This window comes from Oryctolagus cuniculus, chromosome 6 (genome assembly GCF_051225735.1).
Source record: "Oryctolagus cuniculus isolate XC-2025 breed Fujian yellow rabbit chromosome 6, ASM5122573v1, whole genome shotgun sequence".
NCBI classification, from domain to species: Eukaryota; Metazoa; Chordata; class Mammalia; order Lagomorpha; family Leporidae; genus Oryctolagus; species Oryctolagus cuniculus.
The window spans coordinates 156162777-156184387 of record NC_142872.1 but is presented as its reverse complement, the minus strand read 5'-3'; the positions used below and the strand labels follow the sequence as shown (position 1 = coordinate 156184387).

The following is a 21611-nucleotide window of genomic DNA, read 5'->3' as shown; positions in this document are numbered from 1 at the left end:
AACTTTCCAGCAAAATCCTTACTCAGCTTAGAAGTGAGGTGAGTGGTGGTTGTTATGAGTTGAAAGCTTTTTCCTTTATTAAGATTTTTGTTTCTTTTACTTGGTTTGTATCTGTTGGTAAGATTATTCAGAAACACCAAAGACACCTAGACTTGGAAGAAAAAGCATTGACTTAGCCCTCTTCCACATTCAAATGTGAAAAGTATCTAGCAATTTATAAATTTTTTGGAATCAGAAAGTTCTGGACTTAAGAAACCTGAAACCTTTTATTATAGAAAATCAGCTTCTACCAGGGAAGTCCTTCTCTCTGTCTGCCCCAAATCTTGTTCAGTTGGAGTACGTTTCATTTTGTCTACAAATGGAAAGCAGCTGCCTAACCTTTCCGATAACAACCTCTGTGTTCTTGAAGATAGTTATTAAGTCACTCCCTGGCCTTCTTTCCTCTGGACTAAGTATGCCTGTAACCCATCTTCAGAGTTTCCATTATCCACCCCTTTAATCATCTTTTGATCTCCCTAAGCTTTTCTGCATCTTCTTTAAATGAGAGTTTCAAATTGAAACATAATATTTTAACAAGAGTCACCACTAACTGGGGCCTCTGCTTTTAGGTGGTCATTGTCATTCATAGGGGAAATCCGGTGATCATATCAGCATTGAAATGGATGAGATGTAAGACTAGTTCCTTTTGCACATAGACCCACAAACTCCTGCATGCCCTCTGGTGACCAGTTCTGTTGTGTAGGAATCCTTTCCCATACTTCCTCTTAGGCAAAACTCTCCTAAAGTTTACTTCTAGTCCCATTTTAAATAAAAAATACATGCAGTGAACACAGAATCCCTTGGGTCTCTCACTTGCTCCCCTGAGACAGTGTGCTTGGAGCAGTTAGATACAAGACGGTGGGCATTGTTTCCTGTCTAATCTCGTTGAAAGCACAGAAGGAGGAAGGCCTCAAGTACAATGTGAGAGCACAGGAAGGGAGAGGGAAGTGGACTGTGCCACGCCCATTATCTAGAAGAGGAGATGCAGCATGTCATTGAGGTTGTCTTGACCTTGCACCATCTCTGTTGTTGGGGCCGTGATCGGCTCATTGGTGTGACCCTCTACCCATCTCTCCTCCCTAAGGACTGAAATTCCTCCCATGGCGGTGTGCCTGGGAGGGGGATTTTCAGAGTCATAACCACCAGTTGAGGCAGCACACGGATCTGACTCAGGAATCCCATGGTGTTGGAGCAAAGCCCAGCCCAGACACTCAGGCTTTTTTTCACTCTTTGGAGTGAGATACAGATTTGAAATGGAAACATAATGCTCTAATGAGAATCACCGTTAACGGAGCCACTGCCTTTTCATGTGGTCATATATCCCGAAGTAAGCCAGGACCCTGGCGTCAGCCAGTGGCCAGCGTGTGACCTGAAACTAGTACGGGCAGGAAGGCTGCAAAGTTTTGACCAGGACTGTGTGGTGAGACTTTGTAGTTAGTGTGTAGATACAAAAGAGGCCAAATGTTTTCTACAGTGTGGCTAGCAAATGTATCAGGAAGCGATGGAAATCCTGCAGATACGAGGGCAGTTGTCCTCATGCTTTCCAGAGAAGTAATTTTGGTGTCGCAACCAAAATGTGTGGATATCTGAGGCATTCGATTTAGGATAATTGATTCCTGGGGTCATTTTGAATTAACTAATGAAATATGGCTCAACTATGTTTCATAGTAGGGTACAGTATTGAAAGTGTTGCCGAGGTCGACATGGTGTAGTGGGTAAAGCTGCCGCCTGTGACACCAGCATCCCATATGGGTGCTGATTTGTGTCCCAGCTGGCCTACTTCCAGTCTGGCTCTCTGCTAATGTCCTGGGAAAAGCAATGGAAAATGGCTCAAGTGTGTGGGCCCCTGTCACCCTCGTGGGAGATCTGGAAGAAGCTTCTGGCTCCAGCCTGACGCAGTCCTGGCTGTTGCAGCCATCTGGGGAGTCAATCAGCAGATGGAAGATTATTTTCTATATAACTGTGACTTTCAAAATAAATAATAAACAAATCTTTAAACCAAGAGACAAACAGAAAGGAAGTGTTGCCATCTATCTGTGCTTGGATATGTGTAGGTTCCAGAAAAGTAAATAGCCATGGACCATGGACAGTCTTTTGTAGATTACTCCATCTGATTAGTCACCAGGATATCATTGCATAGTGAAAAGACATCTACAAAGACATCTAAAGTATTTTTGCTGTTTAAATGAGATTCAGAATTCTTTATTTATTTGGAAAGTAGAGATTGAGAGAAACAAACAAGAGGTCTTCTCTCTGCTCATTAGCTCCTCAGTGCCCACAACGGCTGGGGCTAAGCTAGGCTGAACTCAGTTGGGGTCTCCCACGTGGGTGGGCTACAAAATGCTGAACCTGAGGCCAGAAGGTTGCTCTGCACATAACTTCTCCGTTTTCTATTTTCCAGTCCAACAGGCAACCGGCTAAGGTGAACCTTCTCACCTGCCAAGTGAAACCAAATGCTGAGGACAAGAAGTCTTTTGACCTGATATCACGTGAGTCCTTTTTCTCTGAGCCAGTTCCTGTGGATGTCAACACCTGCACATTTCCAGTTTTGGGTTTTAAAGCAGAGAGACACTGGAGCGGTTTCCTGTTATCCCTGCACATGGAGCTCTAGGAAGAGCCCTAAGATTTCTTCAGGTTGTGCTGGGTGCACCTGCAGATGGGAAGGCTTCGCAGTGGCAGATCTGACGGGGGTGGAATCTAGAGTGGTACATCAAACAAGACTAATGCTGGACTGGGGCTACACAGCTCTGTCCCCTGGGGGAGATGTTTCTAAATGCATTCCCGTTGCACTCTTAGATCTGCAGAACTGTGGTCTTAGGTGTGAGGCCCAAGCATGGGTGTTCTCTAAGTCCTTAGGTGACTCTAATGTGCACCTGTGGTTAAGAAGCACTGATACAGACTTGGAAATGCAGGTGTGCCACTGTGTCTGTCCAGCTAATTTGTCCCGAGTACTATAACCGTGCAACGTCTAAGTCTTAAAAAGAAAAATCATGTCCTTGCTTCTAGGCAGAACTGTCTTCTAACCTCGTGAATTCATGGCATTGCATCCCTGTCACCCTTACTCCATGGTTCACAGTTTGCTCTTCTCTTGTGACAAGAGCGAATGATGTGCCACCCATCCCCCAACCCACCACCAGTGTTCTCCTCCGTGTAGAGCTGGTTCCTGCGGATGCACCGACTGGCCTACCCTGCAGGGTGTGACACCCACTTACAAAGGAAGAGTATGGTGGTACCAACGAAGTGACTCCCAGCCATTATAAATTCTGCCACACTAACCTGTGTCTTCCTTCTCTGTCAGAACCCAGCAAAGGCAGGCCAGCAGCCAAAGGGCATGATCCGTGTGCAGAAGCACACAGATCCTGTCTACCCTGGAAAGTCTTTTGTTGCAGTTATGTGAGTGGAAGTTCAAAAGCTGCCCTGACCCAAAAGACTGAGTCAGTCTGAGGCCCTTCAGATGGGAGTGTTAACTGGCTTCCGCCGCATCTGTGTGAAGTCTCCAGTCTCTGGTTTTCATGACTGGGAGATTTTGGGGGGGGTGGGAGGGGTTGTTGATAACAAAGAAATAGGAAGAGTTAGCATTATGGAGTCAGGCATCTAATGACAGGAATGTATTCAGAGAAGCACATCAGTAAGTGATTTTGTGTTTATTCCAACATCAGAGTGTACTTACATGAACAAGATGGCTCTTTTGTCACTAGGCAGTATGATGTTTGGGGACCACTGTTGTATAGGTAGCCTGTTGTCAACTGAAATGTTATTTTGCAACACATGACTATTGCAATATGACTTCAGAAGACCAGGAACCCCCCCAGATCTTTTTTTTTTTTTTTTTTTTTTTGACAGGCAGAGTGGACAGTGAGAGAGAGACAGAGAGAAAGGTCTTCCTTTTTTCCGTTGGTTCACCCCGCAATGGCCACTGCGGCCGGTGCACCACGCTGATCTGAAGCTGGGAACCAGGTGCTTCTCCTGGTCTCCCATGTGGGTACAGGGCCCATGCACTTGGGCCATCCTCCACTGCACTCCCGGGCCACAGCAGAGAGCTGGACTGGAAGAGGAGAAACCGGGGCAGAATCCAGTGCCCTGACCGGGACTAAAACCTGGTGTGCCGGCGCCACAGGTGGAGGATTAGCCTATTGAGCTGTGGCATGGGCCAACCCCCTAGATCTGAGTACCTTTAAGTCATTAATAATGGTTGCCAGCATTGAACATCTAATATGTGCCAAGTGCTTTATATATATTCCTGCTAATGCTCACAAAACTCCTTATAACTTTCCCATGAAAACTGAGGCTCGGAGATGTCCCGTGACTTGATTCAAGGTCACACAGCAATAAAGCAGAAATTCAACCATGGCTCTTGGGCCCCACTGCCCAGTGACATGTTCTCTGTCATTCATGCTGTCCCTCTCAGGGTGTGAGTGCCTAATGTGGAGTGCTCACAGAGGAAGTGCTTGTTGAATGACAATGCTTCCCCTCTGTATACCTGCCCACAGTATCTTAAGTTAGGCTATTCCTTCCCTCACCTGGACAAGAGGGTTGAGTCTTTGTTCCCTGCAGCTTGCTCCAGCCAGAGAACAGCCTGCCTCTGTGGACAGAGTGTACCTATGCATCAGGGCTGCCCTGGAGTGAGCAGCGGACAGCAAACGAATCACTTTTGAAAAGGAAATTGTTTTTTAAAGGAAACACAGTTACAGTCAAGTCAAAAAGGAAAATAGTGAAATGGCAGCTGGCAGTCTTCAGTGTCCCTAAAATCCACTTGGATCACTCAGGACCTCTCCCTCATCTTTGTGGGGAGCAACTCGGACTAGACTAAGTTACTGGAATTAAGACTTATTCTATGCATCTGCTCTCCCACAATATGGCGCTGGGAGAGGAGAAAACAGCTTCTACGCAGCTGCCTCTCACCAACTTGAGTGATGACCTCCAGGAGCTGATCCTGCTCCTGATTGGAGGAGAGCAGCGTACTCGGCGTGTGGGTAGCAGAGTTGGGATTGGTGGAAGAGGACTATAAAGGAGGAGAGATACGGCATGCACCAGGAACATCTAGGGGGAACATCTATCTGAAGGAACACCTGTGCAGCCCCCGAGAGAGCCGGCCGGCGGTGTGCCGCTCCCCCACGGAAGTGGGGAATGTGGCAGGGGGAACTGCCCTTCCACGGAGGTGGAAGGGTCGGTAGCCAACCCGGGAAGAACCAGCAGCAAACCCGGGGAGGGCCGAGCAGACAAAAGAACAGCACAGGGTCCTGTGTCGTTCCTCCACGAAGAGGGGGAGCGACAATCTTTCTATATTTCCTTTTCCGTAAGAGGTGCTGGAAGTGTGCATGGTGTTTATAATTGTTTAATTGTTGATTTTACCTAAGAAAAATAACTGACAAAGTAAATGGTACAGCTGCCAAAACATACACTAAAATCGTGAAAATCCTACTTTTATTGTCGATGTTTTTGTTGTGGGGGCTTTAAAAATCTGCACTATAACTATAAAGATGCTCTGCTTTCTAAGTTTTCACTTTTTTTTTCTTTCTTGTGTTTTAGATAATAGAACGTATCACTTTCAGGCAGAAGATGAACAGGATTATGTAGCGTAAGTAGTCCTGAAATAACAGCATAACGCCCAAAGCCTCTCGCTCCTGTACAGAATGCCTTCAAGCTCTCTCTTCACCAGTAAGCAGCATGCCCGAGGGCTCCCCACACTTTGCTGTGGCCTTTGGCACATTCTCTTCCCTCTGTCTGGGATGCTCGGTCGAGCCTTGCTACCCCTGGGGCTACAGCTGCCTCTCTGCTGGCAGCCTCTCCACTCTTCCCTGGGATCTTGTAGTGCAGGTTTGTAGCCCTCTGCAGATCCAGAGCTTCCTGAGAGCAAGGATTGTGCCGTCCTCCTTTTAATTATTCATGGACTGCACTTAGCAGCTGCTTGCTCAGCGTCTGATCAAATGCCTGAGCCCATGAGCCCGTCTGCCTGAATTCTTGGCTGTCCAATAGGAGGAGTGGGAGAGGCAGGCCCAGAAGGAAGGCTAGTGACAGGTGCCTTTGACTGGAGCTCCGTTCAAGAGAGCTTGCATGGTAGAGTGGAAAGAACCAGGTTTGGTATCACCTACCTGTGGGTGGGAATCCTCAGCTCACCTGACCAGATCCGCAACCTCAGGTGGTCTCCAGCCCTCCCTGCTGCAGCCTTTTGTGTAACATTATCCCTGATCCTGAGCGTTCTCCAATCTTTCATCTTCCTCCCTGTCGCCTGCCTGGACTGGGAAAGGCAGTGTGTTCTCAGATGCTTGACAGAGGGACATTTGTGTTAAAGCAGCCAATTAAACCTTTTTTGCAGTGTTAAATTTTTTTGTATTACTATCACGTACTTAGGGGATAATTTGGACCAAGTTTCTTGAACAAGCAAATTTCCTGTCCTGACGGTGGCACACAGTCAGTTGTCATTTCCCTTCCTTCATTATTTTCAAAGAGCCACTGAATGAATCCCTTTTTGCCTCACACTTGCCTCCTCCCTCACCACCACCAGCACACACATAGAGGAGTATATTTACTGTTATCTCATGGGGAAATGGTCAATGGATCAGAAAGAGAATAGGAAATGGATAGAAAGGATGCAGGGTTGGGAGAAACAGCAGGAGAAAGAAAAGACAAAAGAGCAAGATCTGGCTATCCAGTCATTGATCTGATTATTTAATGAATGCTAATTGTATAGTAAGAGCTGTGCAAAGCGTCGAAAAGACAACACTAAATTAAATGCAGCCCCTTCCTAGAGGAGAATAGTCTGACCTAGTGAAATGCTAAGCACAGGGTCACAGGGGGCCATGTGCTACAGGAAGGAAGACTCAGGACCACGTCCTCCTGGGTTCTGGGAGTGTTGCCTGGAGATGACTCCTTAGGGGAGGGTCGGGCCGGGCTGGCTTGTGAAGTCTGGGAAGGTTGTTGGTACTCTGTACTCCAGGTAGGGTGTTCTGGCCACAGGATGGACTAGGAAGGAAGGGACTGATGGCTTGATACTAAAGGAGTCAGTAGACCGGAGGGAAGCTAGAAACCAGATGGAGAAAAAAGAGAGGTTAGAAAGACTACCTTCCATAGATTCCAAGGGAGTTAATACTTGTAGTTACAATGAGCAAGTGATTGAGATCTTTAAAAATATATATTTGTTTTATTATTTGAAAGAGTTAGAGAAAGAGGTCTTCCATCTGCTGGATCACTCCCCAAATGACCACAGCAGCTAGAACTAAACCAATCCGAAGCCAGGAGCCAGGAGCTTCTTCTAGGTCTCCTACAAAGGTGCTGGGAGGCCAAAGACTTGGGCCATCCTCTGCTGCCTTCCCAGGCGAATTAGCAGGGAGCTGGATCAGAAAGGGAGCAGCCCATATGGGATGCTGATGCTGCGGGCTGGGCTTAAACCCACTAAGCCACAGTGCTGGCCCCAGTGATTGAGATCTTACAATGCTATGCATACCTCACACCTTATTAATACTCATTAGTAATGCTTACTAAACTCTAAGTCCCCAGACAACAGAGACTTTTATCCCTTGTTTCCAAACAAGGGAACAGGCCCACTGTGTCCATGGTCACAGTCCTAATAAGGTAGTATTTGAACCCAGTCAGAACTGCAGAAACTCTTAGAACTATCTCTAGTTTCATTCTTTCCTCCTTCTCCTTCCTGAAAGCCTTAAGTGGACGACAAGTGAGAAGTTTGTGTGAGGTGGGGAACGCATCTCCTCTGTCTTTGTTCCCTTAGTCTCAAACCCAGATCTTCAATGTAGTCCTTACTCTTGACGACTTAGAGGTAATCCAATCCCAGTTACATTGGCAAGATAATGGTTTCCTGCCTGCAGGACTCCACACTCTTTCCTAAAAGCACCGGGTAGTCCCTCCTGAAGTTGTATTTTGCACTTTGATCTCTTTGGGTGCGAGTGGCAGTATGGTCCTCCTTTTGAGTGATGGAGAAGGTCATGGCAGAGCCCACATGACCACAAGAGACCCATCAGCCCTTCGTTGCCCTCCAGGTTACAGAGAGGCAGTTTGACAGCATCATTGAGCTGGTGAAAGTGTTTGGAGAAATTAAATAAATTCCTTCTTACTGAATGAGGTGGCTGGTACAAAAAGAGTGGAGGCGGGGTTTAAAGTCAAGATGACCTGGCTGCTGCTCCAGGCTGTGCTGGTGTGTGGTATTCTGACCACTGGCAGATCATCTGGTCTCCACTCGTCACTAGGAAGGGGATTGTATAACTCACTTGCAGGATTTTAGAGTGAAGGGTACAATTTGTTTGTTTTTTAAGGTTTGTTTATTTATTTGAAAGTCAGAGTTCCAAAGAGAAGAGCAAAGGCAGAAATAGAGATCTTCCACCTGCTGGCTCATTCCCAAATTGGCTGCAAAGGCTGATGTGGAGCCAGACTGGAGCCAGGAGCCAGGAGCCTCCCCCAGGTCTCCCGTATGGGTGCCAGGGGGCCAAGCACTTGGGCCGTCTTCTGCTGCTTTTCTCAGGCCATTAGCAGGGAGCTAGATCAGAAGTGGAGCAGCTGGTACTAAAACCGACGTCTGTATGGGATATAGGATACTGACTGGCATTGCAGGCTACAGCTTTGCCCAATATGCCACAATGCCAGCCCCTGTTTTTTGTTTTTTAATCTTGCAAAACTCAAAGTGACTTTTACAGTTTAACAAATAAGTATGCATTTTACTGTTTATTGTGTGCCTGTTGCTTTAAAATAATTTAAAACCTTAAAAATATTGTCAGAAGCAGTCACTTTGATTCTTGGCACTTTGGAAGTGGAGCCATCCCGTTCCACTAAATCTTAATTATTCCCTCTAGGTAATTCTCTGACAAATTTCATTTTTTTCTTTATTGTGAGCTCCTAAGTAAAGAGGCAAATACAGTATAATGGAAGAAACTCTGAAAAGGGGGTTCCCAGAAGTGTTTTACAGCCCAGCTGTAGGACTTTGGCAAGTCCTGTAGCTTCCCTAGGCTTCACTTCCTCTGTGTAAAGTGCTGTAAACTCTAACTTAGAGGCCTGCCGTAGGATTCTGTTTCAGAATAGTAAGCGCCTGGCACCTGCTAGCTCCTGCTGTGATGCCCATGATGAGCAAGATGGAGGCCCTGTGGGCCACCGGAACACTCAGTGCTGCCGATAAAATGCACAGTGACCAGTCCTGTTGAGCCTAGTGTACTGAGATGTTTTTAACAAAACAATTGCTACTTGCTAACTTGAGACTAAATGGTAGCAATAATACTGTTTAAAGGATATAAGGTATCCATCCCCAAGTTCCATTTTCTATATCACAATCAAAAAGTTGAGCTGTGGAAAAATGCTTATTATGAAAAAAACTATGCATGGATTTTAAGATTTTTTTAAATTCTATTTCCATACAAACTTTTTGAAGTACCTTCCTGCTGCACGACACACTGAGGCCAGGCGCCACCTAGAGTCAAGGGTGTGACTTGCACCCACATTCTCCCCAAGTACTTTCAGTTTTTAATTCTGTTGCTGTTCCTTGCTAGAAGCCTTTTCTAAATAGTTCTTGCTTTGTATCCATGTCATCCAATGGGAAACTAAAGAGATGACTCTGTTCTGAACCTCCATATTATCTGTTGAGAGTGTCATTGGTTATTTGTTCTCAACAGTTTTTCTGTGAAGTAGATGAGGAAAAAACAGTGGTTTGGAAATGGTTTTCATTTCTTTCGTTAAAAAAAAAAGGATTTAATTATTTATTTGAAAGGTGGAGTGCCAGAAAGAGAGAGATCTTCCATCTACTGCTTCACTCCCCAAATGCCCACAACAGCCAGAGGTACACCAGGCCAAAGCCAAGAGCCAGGACCTCCATCCAGGTCTCCCATGTGGATGGCAGGGACCCAAGTTCTTGAGCCATCTTCCACTGCTTCCCAGGTATGTTAGCAGGAAGCTAGATTGGAAGCATGGCATAGCCAGGACCTGAACAAAGCAGGCATCCCAAATGATAGCTTGACACCTCTGTGCCACAATGCTTGCCCTCATTTCCTATTAAAAAAAAAAAAAAGTTAATTTGGGGCCACTGCTATGGCATAGTGGGAAAAGCTGTCACTACAATGCCAGCATCCCATATGAGCACCGATTCAAGTCCTGGCTGCTCTACTTCCAATCCAGCTCCCTGCTCATGTGCCTGGGAGAAGAGTGAAAGATGGCCCAAGTGCATGGGCCCCTGCCCCACTGGGAGATCTGGAAGGAACTCCTGGCTCCTGGCTTCTGGCTTCAGACCAGACCAGCTCCTGCTGTTGTGTCCACTGGGGAGTGAACCAGTGGATGGAAGATACCTCTCTTTTTCTGTTTCTCTCTCCCTGCCCCCCACCTCTCTCTAAACCCTGCCTTTCAAATAAATAAATAAATTGGGTGATTTTTTTTCTAATTCATAAAAATAATATAAGCTCATCATATGTTTGGGAAATGACAGGAGGGCAGAATCAAGAAATCTCTCTCTCAGTTTTTCCCAACAGAAGATGACTCATAGGCAGCCAGTTGTAACATGCTGACTAAATTCCTTCTACCCTTTCCTCCCGAACAGAAACACACAACATGTACATACATGTAAAGTCAGCACCAGATCATATGGCATGTTTTGCTCCTGCTAATCTCACAGAACCTTAATGGTGTGAACATTTTTCCACTGTTACCCAAAAATATTTGAACATTTAAACCTTAATGCCTGCCTAGCCTTCCACTTTGTGGTTATTTCACGCTTTATTAGTTAACCTTCTATTTGCTTGTTTTATACAAAGATTAGCAGCAGAGGCTTCTTCCGTTTGGTACATACGGTGGCCCTGCCGCATCTGGGATCAAGCAGCCTGTGCCCTTCATTTTATGAACATCAACATGTTTCCATGTTGACATGCTTTTCCACAGCAGAAATGCTATGACTGCAGATGAAATATCTCCTCCTTTCTCTTTCAAGTCCCCTCACTGATGGGGACTTCCAGAGAACAGCTCTCCGCCCTGCCTCCCTTCCATTTCTCATCCTCACCTTGGGCTGGGCCCACACTGGACCCTTTATTCTGCCTCTCATTTGTCCTGTCCACGTGGAAACGCATGCACCTCGTGTATTCACACAAGGCCTCAGTCGCACTGATGGTTTACTTCTCTCTTCTGTCTCACTTTCTCTCACACACTGATTTCCATTCTCAGCTCTCTTCCTTTGGCTTTAATTTCCTTCATTTCTCCTCACCTGATTGCTCGTTGGTTGAGGAAGAGCTCTCTTCAGTAAGTTCTGATGAAAGTGGAGTGGAGGGTGAAAGCCACAGCTCTCTCACGCTCTCCTAAAGGCCTCCTTCTCGTTGTATTTTGGCCACAGGTGGGTATCAGTATTGACAAATAGCAAGGAAGAGGCCCTAACCATGGCCTTCCGTGGAGAGCAGAGCACAGGAGAGAACAGCTTGGAGGACCTGACCAAGGCCATTATCGAGGATGTGCAGCGGATTCCTGGGAATGATGTCTGCTGCGACTGTGGCTCTTCAGGTATTTGTCCCCTTACTGCATCGGGCTTGTGAAACATCCTTCTCTTCCTGTAGGATATAAAATGAGCCAGTTATGTAAAACCTTATCTTCCGTGGATGTGCTTACACACAGAACGTACTCCCACGTGAATATTCCCACTGCTGAGCTGTTCTTCCCTAGGCTTCTTCCCTCACCTGGAGACCTTCCACCTGCTCTCCTAAATGGTCACCTCCAAAGTGGTCCCTTTCCTGGAAGATTCAGTTAAATAAACGCCATAGACCTTAAAGAGCACAGGGCATGGAGTCTGCTACTCTTTTGAATCCCAGGTTTGCTGCTCAAAGCCTGGACCACGCCAGATCCTTTAACTACTGTGATCTGCAGTGTCCTCACACTAAAAATGGGATAATAAGCCTCTCATGAGGACTGACTGATGTAGTGTGTATGAAGTCAGTCCTTCCCGGTCAGGGAGCCCCTCCCCACGCTAAACCACACTGACGTTACCTCCTCACAGCCCTCTTGTTCAAGTGGCACGTTGTTACCTAGCTCTTGGCCATAGCTAACAGTTACTGAGTGTTTACACCGTGTGCTGTTTGACTTAGATTATTGTCCTGAATTTTCACAAAGTAGGACACTCGTTGTGGGGAGCAACTGGGAGCAACTCGGACTAGACTAAGTTACTGGAATTAAGACTTATTCTATGCATCTGCTTTCCCACAATATGGCGCTGAGAAGGGAAACAGCTTCTACACAGCTGCCTCCAGTTCAACCAATAAACTGTAGGACCTGCTCCTGATTGGAGGAGAGCAGCGTACTCGGCGTGTGGATAGCAGAGTTGGGATTGGTGGAAGAGGACTATAAAGGAGGAGAGAGACAACATGCACCAGGAACATCTAAGGGGAACACCTGTGCAGCCCCTGAGAGAGCCGGCCGGCGGTGTGCCGCTCCCCCGCGGAAGTGGGGAAAGTGGCAGGGGGAACCGCCCTTCCACGGAGGTGGAAGGGATAGTAGCCAACCCGGGAAGAACCAGCAGCAAACCTGGGGAGGGCCGAGCAGACGAAAGAACAGCGCAGGGTCCTGTGTCGTTCCTCCACGAAGATGGGGAGCGACAACTCGTGTTACCCCCGCCCCGCCATTATGCAGATGAGGAGGCCACAACTCATAGAGGCTGTTGAATGACTTGCATAAGGCCACACAGTTTGCAGCAGTCAGAACCAGGGAAATGCAAACCCGTCGTTCTTAAGCGTTGTGATGCCCTTTATTGTTTTACTTGTGAAACTGGGCTTTGCTCCACATGACACCATAAGCGTCTCAGAAAGAAGTCTCCATTTTTTGTCATTTTCATGTACATGTGTGGCAGTGACCCACATGGTATGAGGAAATGAACAGGAGTAGCAGGGCCTCAGGTAGTGACCAATCAGAAAGAAGCCTGGCACAGAGAACACTGAAGATTTTGGTAAACTAGAAATAACCCTCCCCACTGTTCCAGAACCCTCGGGGATAACAGGAAAACCTTCATGTCCCTGAGAGAAACATTTAGTGTTCAGTTCTACAGCTGCCTTACTTCTGAGACATGCTTATGGAAAAGCCACAACCAAGAGTGATAGGTTAATGCACAGTGTAACTAGGAGGTTAATGATAGCCACCGAGCCCCGTCCCTGTGAGCAGTACCTAACAGACCTCAGTCTGTCACGGTCAGAGTTGGTGGTGGCGGTGAGGGACCCCCCCCCCCAAGGCCTGTGGCTGGATGCTGCATAGCATCTCTCAAGAAGAGTCTGTCATGTTTTCACAAGGATAGAACACTTGGTTTTGTTTTCAGTTCATTACAAAGGGAAACTTATAATATCCTTAGACTAAACCACAGGCATCTGTTCGTTCCACGGAAGTCTTTGTCTTAAAATAATTTTTTAAATTTTTATTTATTTTTGTTGATAGGCAGAGAGAGACTGAAGCAGGTGGAGATCTCCCACCTGCTGGTTCATTCCCCGGATGTCCGTGGCTGGAGCTTGGGCCAAGTAGAAAAGCAGCCAGGAACTCGATCCAGGCCTCCTCCGTGGGCAGCAGGGACCTAACTGGAGCCATCAGCCTGGCGTCGATTAGCAGGAAGCTGGAAACAGGAGTAGAGCTGGAGCTCTTGTCAAGTGCTTTGGGTGGGGGCCGGCACTGCGGCATAGCGGGTAAAGCTGCTGCCTACAGTGCCAGCATCCCATATGGGCACCGGTTCAAGTCCTGGCTGCTCCACTTCCGATCTAGCTCTCTGCAGTGGCCTAGGAAAGCAGTAGAAGATGGCTCAAGTCCTTGGGCCCCTGCACCCACGTGGAAGACCCAGAGGGGCCGCCGGGCTCCTGGCTTCAGATCAGCACAGCTCCAGCCGTTATGGCCAATTGGGGAATGAACCAGCAGATGGAAGACCTCTCTCTCTCTGCCTCTCCTTCTCTCTCTGTGTAACTCTGACTTTCAAATAAATAAATAAATCTTTAAAACAACAACAACAAAAGATCTTTGGGTGATCACTGACATCATACATATGATGTTAATTGTTAAATAAACGACAAGAGTCACTGCACTAACTTCGCATGCACTAACTTCATCTCTGCTGAAACAGTTGTATTATGAAACTTAATAGTAAAACTTGTTCTCAAAAAATTGTTGTTTTAGTGTATTCAGTGGAGGGTATTCTGATGTCACACACAAATTATAGTTATTTCTAAGTGCTTGCAAAAGATATACCATTCTTGGGTTCCACTTTAAAAGTAACTAAGTTTTTAAAAAAAAAAAGTGAAATTACCATCGAGATACAATGACTTTGAACAACCCCATGTCTGGACTGTTGAAGAACAGCTTTTGTTCTGTTTTGTTTTGTTTTACGTTTTTTGTTTTTAGGTTTTTTTGTTTGTTTGTTTTGATTTTTTTCCTTTCTCTCTCTCTCTTTTTCTCTCATACCAAGTGCTGAACTCTTTAACAAGAATAGAGTTTATCTTCTGTGCATAAAGTTAAATGAAAATAGATCTTAGTGATAAACAAGACTGGAAACAGGAGAGGGAAGTGGAAGAGGGGTGAGAGTATGGGTGGGAGGGCGGGTACAGTGGGAAGAATAACTACGTTCCTAAAGTTGTATTTATGAAATACATTTAAATAAATAAATAAATAAAAGGAGGAAAGCCGTGGTTCAAACCCAGGCTCTCTAATGTGGGATATGGACATCCCAAATCACCCACCCAACACACATGCACCTAGAAATAGTTCCTAACAACTTTTGCTATTGTCTTAACTTCCTCTGTAGTTGGCACACTAAAATTAGATATTTTATTCCATTGTCTTCAAAATGTTTCCACAGAACCCACCTGGCTTTCAACCAACTTGGGTATTTTGACCTGTATAGAATGTTCCGGCATCCATAGAGAAATGGGGGTTCACATTTCTCGCATTCAGTCTTTGGAGCTAGACAAATTAGGAACTTCTGAACTCTTGGTAAGTAATGAACTGTACTTCGGGGAAAAAAAAACCTTTATGTTTATTGTCATGAGAAAATTTAGCATACTGCTTCTTTGTTTTTGTCTCTGCAAGAGTTCTAACTCTTGAGTCTTAGGAATTTACGTGGATATTTAAAAGTAGCTTCTATAGTATATAATGTTAATTTAAGTATTTCATTTTCCTCTTTGGAAAAATGGTGAATCACCTATTGCTATAATTAGCTCAATGAAACTGGCTCTTTTGGGATGGGCTTCCTCAAAGCTATGTTTTTTCACAGGAAGTCCGTTTTCATATGACTTTCTGTCATAGCGGTTAAACTCACACGTTCACATTACCTAGTGGTTTGTTATTTTAAAAATGACTCAAGTTTCTCTCAGCTTGATTTTTACTGTTTGCAGGTTTGTGAGAGTACCATGAACTAGTTAACTGCTATTGTAAAGCCAATTACTCCCTGGCTTCCAGCTTCTTCAGGTAGTAAGGGAAAACATTGTGTGATGTTACCGTACTTAGTTCTGTAATACAGAAAAGGGTCATAAACACTTCAGCTTGTTTTTCTTTAACTCCCACCCCTTTGCATCAGGATTCACCCAAATTTGGAGTTAAATTGATCACAGTAACACAGGAAAAAAAAAGACGCTTTGTGATCCTGAGCCCTGTCTTGTGTAATCTTAACGCTAGGGCACTACAAAAGAGAGTTTTTTAACTAATAGTGAATTTTTTTAAGAAAAATGGGATTCCTGAGACAGAAGGCTCTCCCTTGCATAGAACTTGGGTAAATCTTGAGGTTAAAAAAATCTGGGCCGGCGCCGCAGCTCACTAGGCTAATCCTCCGCCTGTGGCGCCGGCATTCCAGGTTCTAGTGCTGGTTGGGTTCTAGTCCCAGTTGGGGTGCCAGTTCTGTCCCGGTTGCTCCTCTTCCAGTCCAGCTCTCTGCTGTGGCCCAGGAAGACAGTGGAGGATGACCCAAGTCCTTGGGCCCTGCACCCGCATGGGAGACCAGGAGGAAGCAACTGGCTCCTGGCTTTGGATCGGCGCAGCACGCCGGCCATGGTGGCCATTTGAGGGGTGAACCAACAGAAGGAAGACCTTTCTCTCTGTCTCTCTCTCTCTCACTGTCTAACTCTGCCTGTCCAAAAAAAAATTAAAAAAAAAAAAAATCTGAAGACCAAGCTTATCAGTAGCCTCATCTGGAAAGAGGTACCAGAAGTCCAGGCAGTGAAACACCCTGCCAACAGTCCTTGCTTTCTGGACATCTGTTAAGCAGTGATGATCTGTCTTATGTTAGAAGCACCTTTTCATTTAGGAAGTAGGAGATTATCATGCTACCCCGATCACTTTGGGATTATAGAGACAAGGCTCCAACCTAATAATGCAATGCAATTCTCTTATAGTACAGAAGCACCATCATTCTGTCTCCTTGACTTGTATTAATGAAAACCACTTTGACAACTACAAATAGGAAAAGTCCAAATCCTAAGCACTTGTCGTGCAGTAAACTCAAGATTGTCCCCCAAAAGTGGTCTTTCTTTTCCGTCCACAGTTCGATGTAAAAAGGGTACGTGGTAGGAAAACAATTGCTGTTCATTGAAAGTTTAACATAAACTCACACCTGAAGCTGCTCTAGTCTCAGATAGGTTGTATGTGTGTAGGATCGGATCCTGTCCTATGCTGGCACTTCAAAAAGTTTGTGGGAGATGAGCATTAAAGATAAGTCTATTTTGGTGCAAAAAATGTTTGAAACCCACGCATAGTTTTTTCATGATGGACATTTTCAGTGAACTTTTGGAAGGCACCCCTGCCCCGTATTTGTAGACATTGAATTTTCTTATCAGAAGCCCCACTAGCCTGTGGGCACCCGTGGGGAAAGGAGAAGGTTTACTCATCTCCGTACATCCAGCACTCAAAGTTGAGTGCTCAGTGCTCAGTGAGTGAGTTTAAGTCGACCAAGTGGATGGGTGGTTTGTATTTTGAGTCAAATGAGTGAAAAAACACATAATTCAGAAATCTCAACTAATAAGGAAACTTTTAACTAGTAGTAAAGTTTGCTATACTGTGTTCTGTTTATGTTACAGCTGGCCAAGAATGTGGGGAACAATAGTTTTAATGATATTATGGAAGCAAATTTACCCAGTCCCTCACCTAAACCCACCCCTTCCAGTGATATGTAAGTATTTCTTTGTTGTTTTTTTTTTTAAGATTTATTTATTTATTTGAAAGTCAGAGTTACACAGAGAGAGAAGGAGAGGCAGAGAGAGAGAGAGAGAGAGGTCTTCCATCCGATGGTTCACTCCCCAATTTGCCACAATGGCCGGAACTGCGCTGATCTGAAGCCAGGAGTTTCTTCTGGGTCTCCCACATGGGTGCAGGGGCCTAAGGGCTTGGGCCATCTTCTACTGCTTCCCAGGCCATAGCAGAGAGCTGGATGGGAAGTAGAGCAGCCGGGTCTCGAACCGGCACCCATATGGGATGCCGGCGCCTCAGGCCAGGGCGTTAACCCACTGCGCCACAGCACTGTCCCCATATGTAAATATTTCTAATACCAGAGATACCTTACCCTTCTGTAGTTGTTTTACACTCTCCAAAACGTCTTTTTGTTGCAAGCCTCATTATCAGAGAGAAGCAGAGCAAAGGAAAGTTTGTCAACATATGTTTCTGGGATGCGTAAGTGTTTTCACCGGCACCTTCCCCAGGGTTGTTGCCACTGAGCACCTGCTCTGTGAAGCATAGATCTTCATGAGACCAATCATCTCCAGATTTATGTTGTGATCAATAACAGATACACACAGACAATGCGAGACTCCTGTGAGTTTGGCAGAAATCCAGATGCTGAGCAGCCCACTCAGCAAGACTGGAGAAACAGACATTCTGCTTCATGTGATGCCAGTAGGCATACAAAATAGTACACTAGACAAACAAATTCACCATACTTACCAAAATTGTAAATGTATGTACCTTTGACTCGGCAGTCCCAGTTCTGGGCATTTATTCCTATTTTGTAATAGGAAAAGATTAGGAATGCAGCAGGTGTATCTGTAGACACCTGACTGAGTCTTCTGTGGTGAGGTCACAGAACACTGCAGATGTGACAAAGAATGATGTTTCCCGTGTTCTGAATGAGACGGATCTCTGGGATTATTGTTAAATATAAGAAGCAAGGACAGAGCACTGTACACAATAGAGTGCCTAACTGATGAAATCCTTACTTAATAAATACTAAACTGATCTTCTGTATATAAAGAGAATTGAAAATGAATCTTGATGTGAATGGAATGGGAGAGGGAGTGGGAGATGGGAGGGCTGCAGGTGGGAGGGAAGTTATGGGGGGAAAAAGCCATTATAATCCATAAACTGTACTTTGGAAATTTATATCTACTAAATAAAAGTTAAAAAAAAAAGATTGCCTTTGGGGACAGGAAGGGATAATGGGCTGTGAGGGGAAATTAAATATATCCCTCTATATCCAGATTCACCGTCCAAACTCAGGAGCTGAATTTTTGCTAAATTTGTTGATAAAGCTCTCACCTTTGAACTCTCACTACCTGGATTCAGAAATAAATAAATTTGGATAGTAAAAAGCACTGAAGAAACACTGGCAAGGGGCTAATAAAAAAAAGGGGAAACTAATAAAAATGCTTATTCTGCTATGGGAGTAGGAGAGTAAATACTTTTTCATACCACTTCTTTGTTTTTGAGCCATGTGAATCTATTACTCTATTCAAAAAACCTGTTTTTGTTTTTATTTGAAAGACAGAGATACAGAAAGAAGGAAAGACAGATCTTTCATCCACTGGAATCCCCAAATTGATGAAATGACCTAGGTGGGCCAGGCTGAAACCAGGAGGAAGGAGCTTCTTCCAGGTCTCCCACCTGGGGACTTGGGCCATTTTCCACTGCTTTCCCAGGCTCATTAGCAGGGAACTGGATTGGAAGTGGAGCAGCAGGGACTAGAACAGGAGCCCATGTGGGATGCTGGCACTGCAGATGATGCCTTAACCCAGTGTGCCACATCACACATCACTTTGGTTTATGTTCATACTTTTTTAGTGCTGCAGGTGAATGGAAAAGATGAGTTCAAGTAGGGTGGTCAGGGGAGGCATGGTGAATAGGCAGGCTGCAAGGCAGACACAAGCCTGAGTATTTTGCTAGCCCTTCCTTGGTTCTTTATTAGGGCATCAGATTTGCAAAGTACTGAAATGATCACAGGGCACATTGAATGAACAGGTTTTTTCGCTCTGAAATTAGGAGACGAAGTCTTCCAGAGGCTCTTTGCCATTGTCTTTTCCTGAATGCAGCGAATGCTTACTGTATCCCACTCTGTGCCTTATGTTGTGTTTCAAGCTGGGAAACAGCGAAGGAAGCTCCTTGGGAACCCTCCCTGCTCTCTAGAGTCTGGAGACTTGGAGGTAGACACAGCTAAGAAGTTAAACAGCTCTTTGTTTAGTCACAGTTGTGGGAAGCATCACACAAGAAGAGTTGGGAATTTCAGGCATGGATAACGCCCTGACCTGACCTGGGCAGCCATACTTGACAGGTTGTTTTGTCCACACCGTGTCCAAGTATCATCCTACCACAAAAACAGCTTTGATGTCTTTTTCACACTAATGTGCAAAAGCTGTACTGAGAAGTAAGACTTCTTAGAAGTTCTAACCATAAAACTACCGTAAACAAATAAAGTCTGAAGTTGTATCACCAGCGTGTGGTGGAAATCAGTGCACACACACTGCCATCTTGCCCACACCAGCTTTTTAAAAATGTTTACGTGTTAGGGTGAGAGGGCAGGTATGATGGGAAGAATCACTGTATTTCTAAAGTTGTACTTGTGCAATTTGTACTGATTAAATAAATGGTTTCTTTGGGAGAAAAAAAAAGTTTATGTGACCTAAATCTTGAAGACATCGATTTAGGATGAGTTTTACAACCATGTGGATTTTTATTTCCTGTTCCTTCTCATGGGAAAAAAAAAAACAAACCTGCCACTGTCAGCTCTGTGGCCCTGTAGAGGCACCAGACCTGTGTAGGGCTCTCCCCTTCACAGTCTTTGTGATTCTCTAGCATCTGTAGTGATGTGGTTAAAGGTCACAGATTTTGGAGCCAGGCTGCTGAAGATCAGATCCCAGCTCTGCCACTTCCTAAACTGAGTGATCTTGGGCAAGTAGCTTCAACTGTCTGTGCCTCCATTTCTTTATCTGGGAGGTGTGTTTACCTCATAGGGTTGTGGTGAGGACTGAGGGACATACAGTGCTCAGAGGCAGTACGAGGTGTATAGTCAGTGCTGCAAAATCACTTACTGTTACAGGGGTTCCTTGGCTTCTGAGGGGCTTACGTTTGTTCTACCTCATGATCACAGGGCTGCCTGGGAGCTGAGGCCGCTGCTGTGGCCACCCCACATCACAGGGGTTATTGAACCCCCATGGCTAGCCTTTAAAATGATAAAAAAAAAAAATCAGAATACAGTGCCTGTCAAGTGCATACTGCTTTCACGCCATCATAAAGTTGAAAAATCCTAAGGTGAACCATTGTTAAGTCAGGACTATCTGTATTACTATTACTCTCTTATTTGGCCAGGTGAGGTTGGTCAGAGTAAAGGGGACAGGCAGAAAGTTGTCTTTATCGTGCACAAAACTAGAATGCTGGTGCCCAGATTTTCAGACAAATCTATTTTCCATCCTCCTCATTGCCCCAGTGTCAGAAAGTCTTTCGTTGCCAGGGGATAACGGGCTGAATGCACAGAAATATTTGAATATATCTTGCCTCGTAAGAGCTCATACACTTCCTGTGGCCAGAGCTGAAGACTCAAGAGGACTTAGATGATTGTGTGACACCTGAGTGCCCTCTGCACTCACAGTAGCAGGAAGCCACCTGCAGACTTTCTGAAACTCAGCTTACAGCCTGGAGAGATCTGCCTCCCCACAGCTTTACATCCTGCTTCTGTCTGCTTGGATCACAATAGGAAGGGAGCTTTCAACCACACACCTAACGCGTGCATCACTCTTTGTTCTTGCCTTTGCTCTGGCTTTCCTGGAAGGTAGTAATGAGGCAAGTGTGATTACTGATGTGTTACAGGTGAGGAAACTGAGGTGCATTGAGAACTTGATTTACCCAGGGTCACATAGCAAGTGTTACCAGCCTTGAATCAAGCCATCTGATTCTCCGTCCATCACACAGTACTGCCATTCCTACTTTGTATAAGTCCCAGGCAACAGGAGACTCACAAGCCAGCCTCAGGCCATCCTTCCAGCTGTCTCGAAGTCTTATAATTTGTAAGACCATAGCCATCCTAAAAGGACTGACCTAAGTGTAAAGAACACCCACGAGTGTAAGGGTTTTGGTACTTGGCAGAATCAGCAAGTCACAGGCCAGAGCTGGGAAAGACCAAAGGTATGTGCTGTCATCAACCAGCTCATTTCTCTTTCCTGCCACCCCAGAATGAAAGACAAGGGCATTAGCACACAATTTTAAATGATGTTGCCTGGTTACAGGATATAGGAAACAATAGCTACTACAGGTGGAACAGCTGTCTCTGAGCAAGAAATTTTGCATCCTTTGAGTTACAGCCCTCCTGGGAAGACGAAAGCATCATTTTGGTGCTATGCGTTCTGCAGTCAAAGATAAACCAATGAGTCATCTCCATTTTTAGATGAAAAAAAGTG

The 21611-nt window shown here is 45.3% G+C and overlaps 1 protein-coding gene across 9 annotated transcripts in view; it reads left to right on the top strand.

The window, feature by feature from the left end:
* The window catches only part of ASAP1 (ArfGAP with SH3 domain, ankyrin repeat and PH domain 1), a 379170-nt gene that overhangs the window by 308742 nt on the left and 48817 nt on the right, over positions 1-21611 (top strand). For all 9 annotated transcript variants that reach the window (XM_051844826.3, XM_051844821.3, XM_089335707.1 and 6 more), the window contains 5 exons: positions 2441-2528; positions 5569-5617; positions 11348-11511; positions 14825-14958; positions 17034-17125. In XM_051844826.3, coding sequence (XP_051700786.1) covers positions 2441-2528; positions 5569-5617; positions 11348-11511; positions 14825-14958; positions 17034-17125 — 527 coding nt within the window. The remainder of the gene's footprint in view (positions 1-2440; positions 2529-5568; positions 5618-11347; positions 11512-14824; positions 14959-17033; positions 17126-21611) is intronic.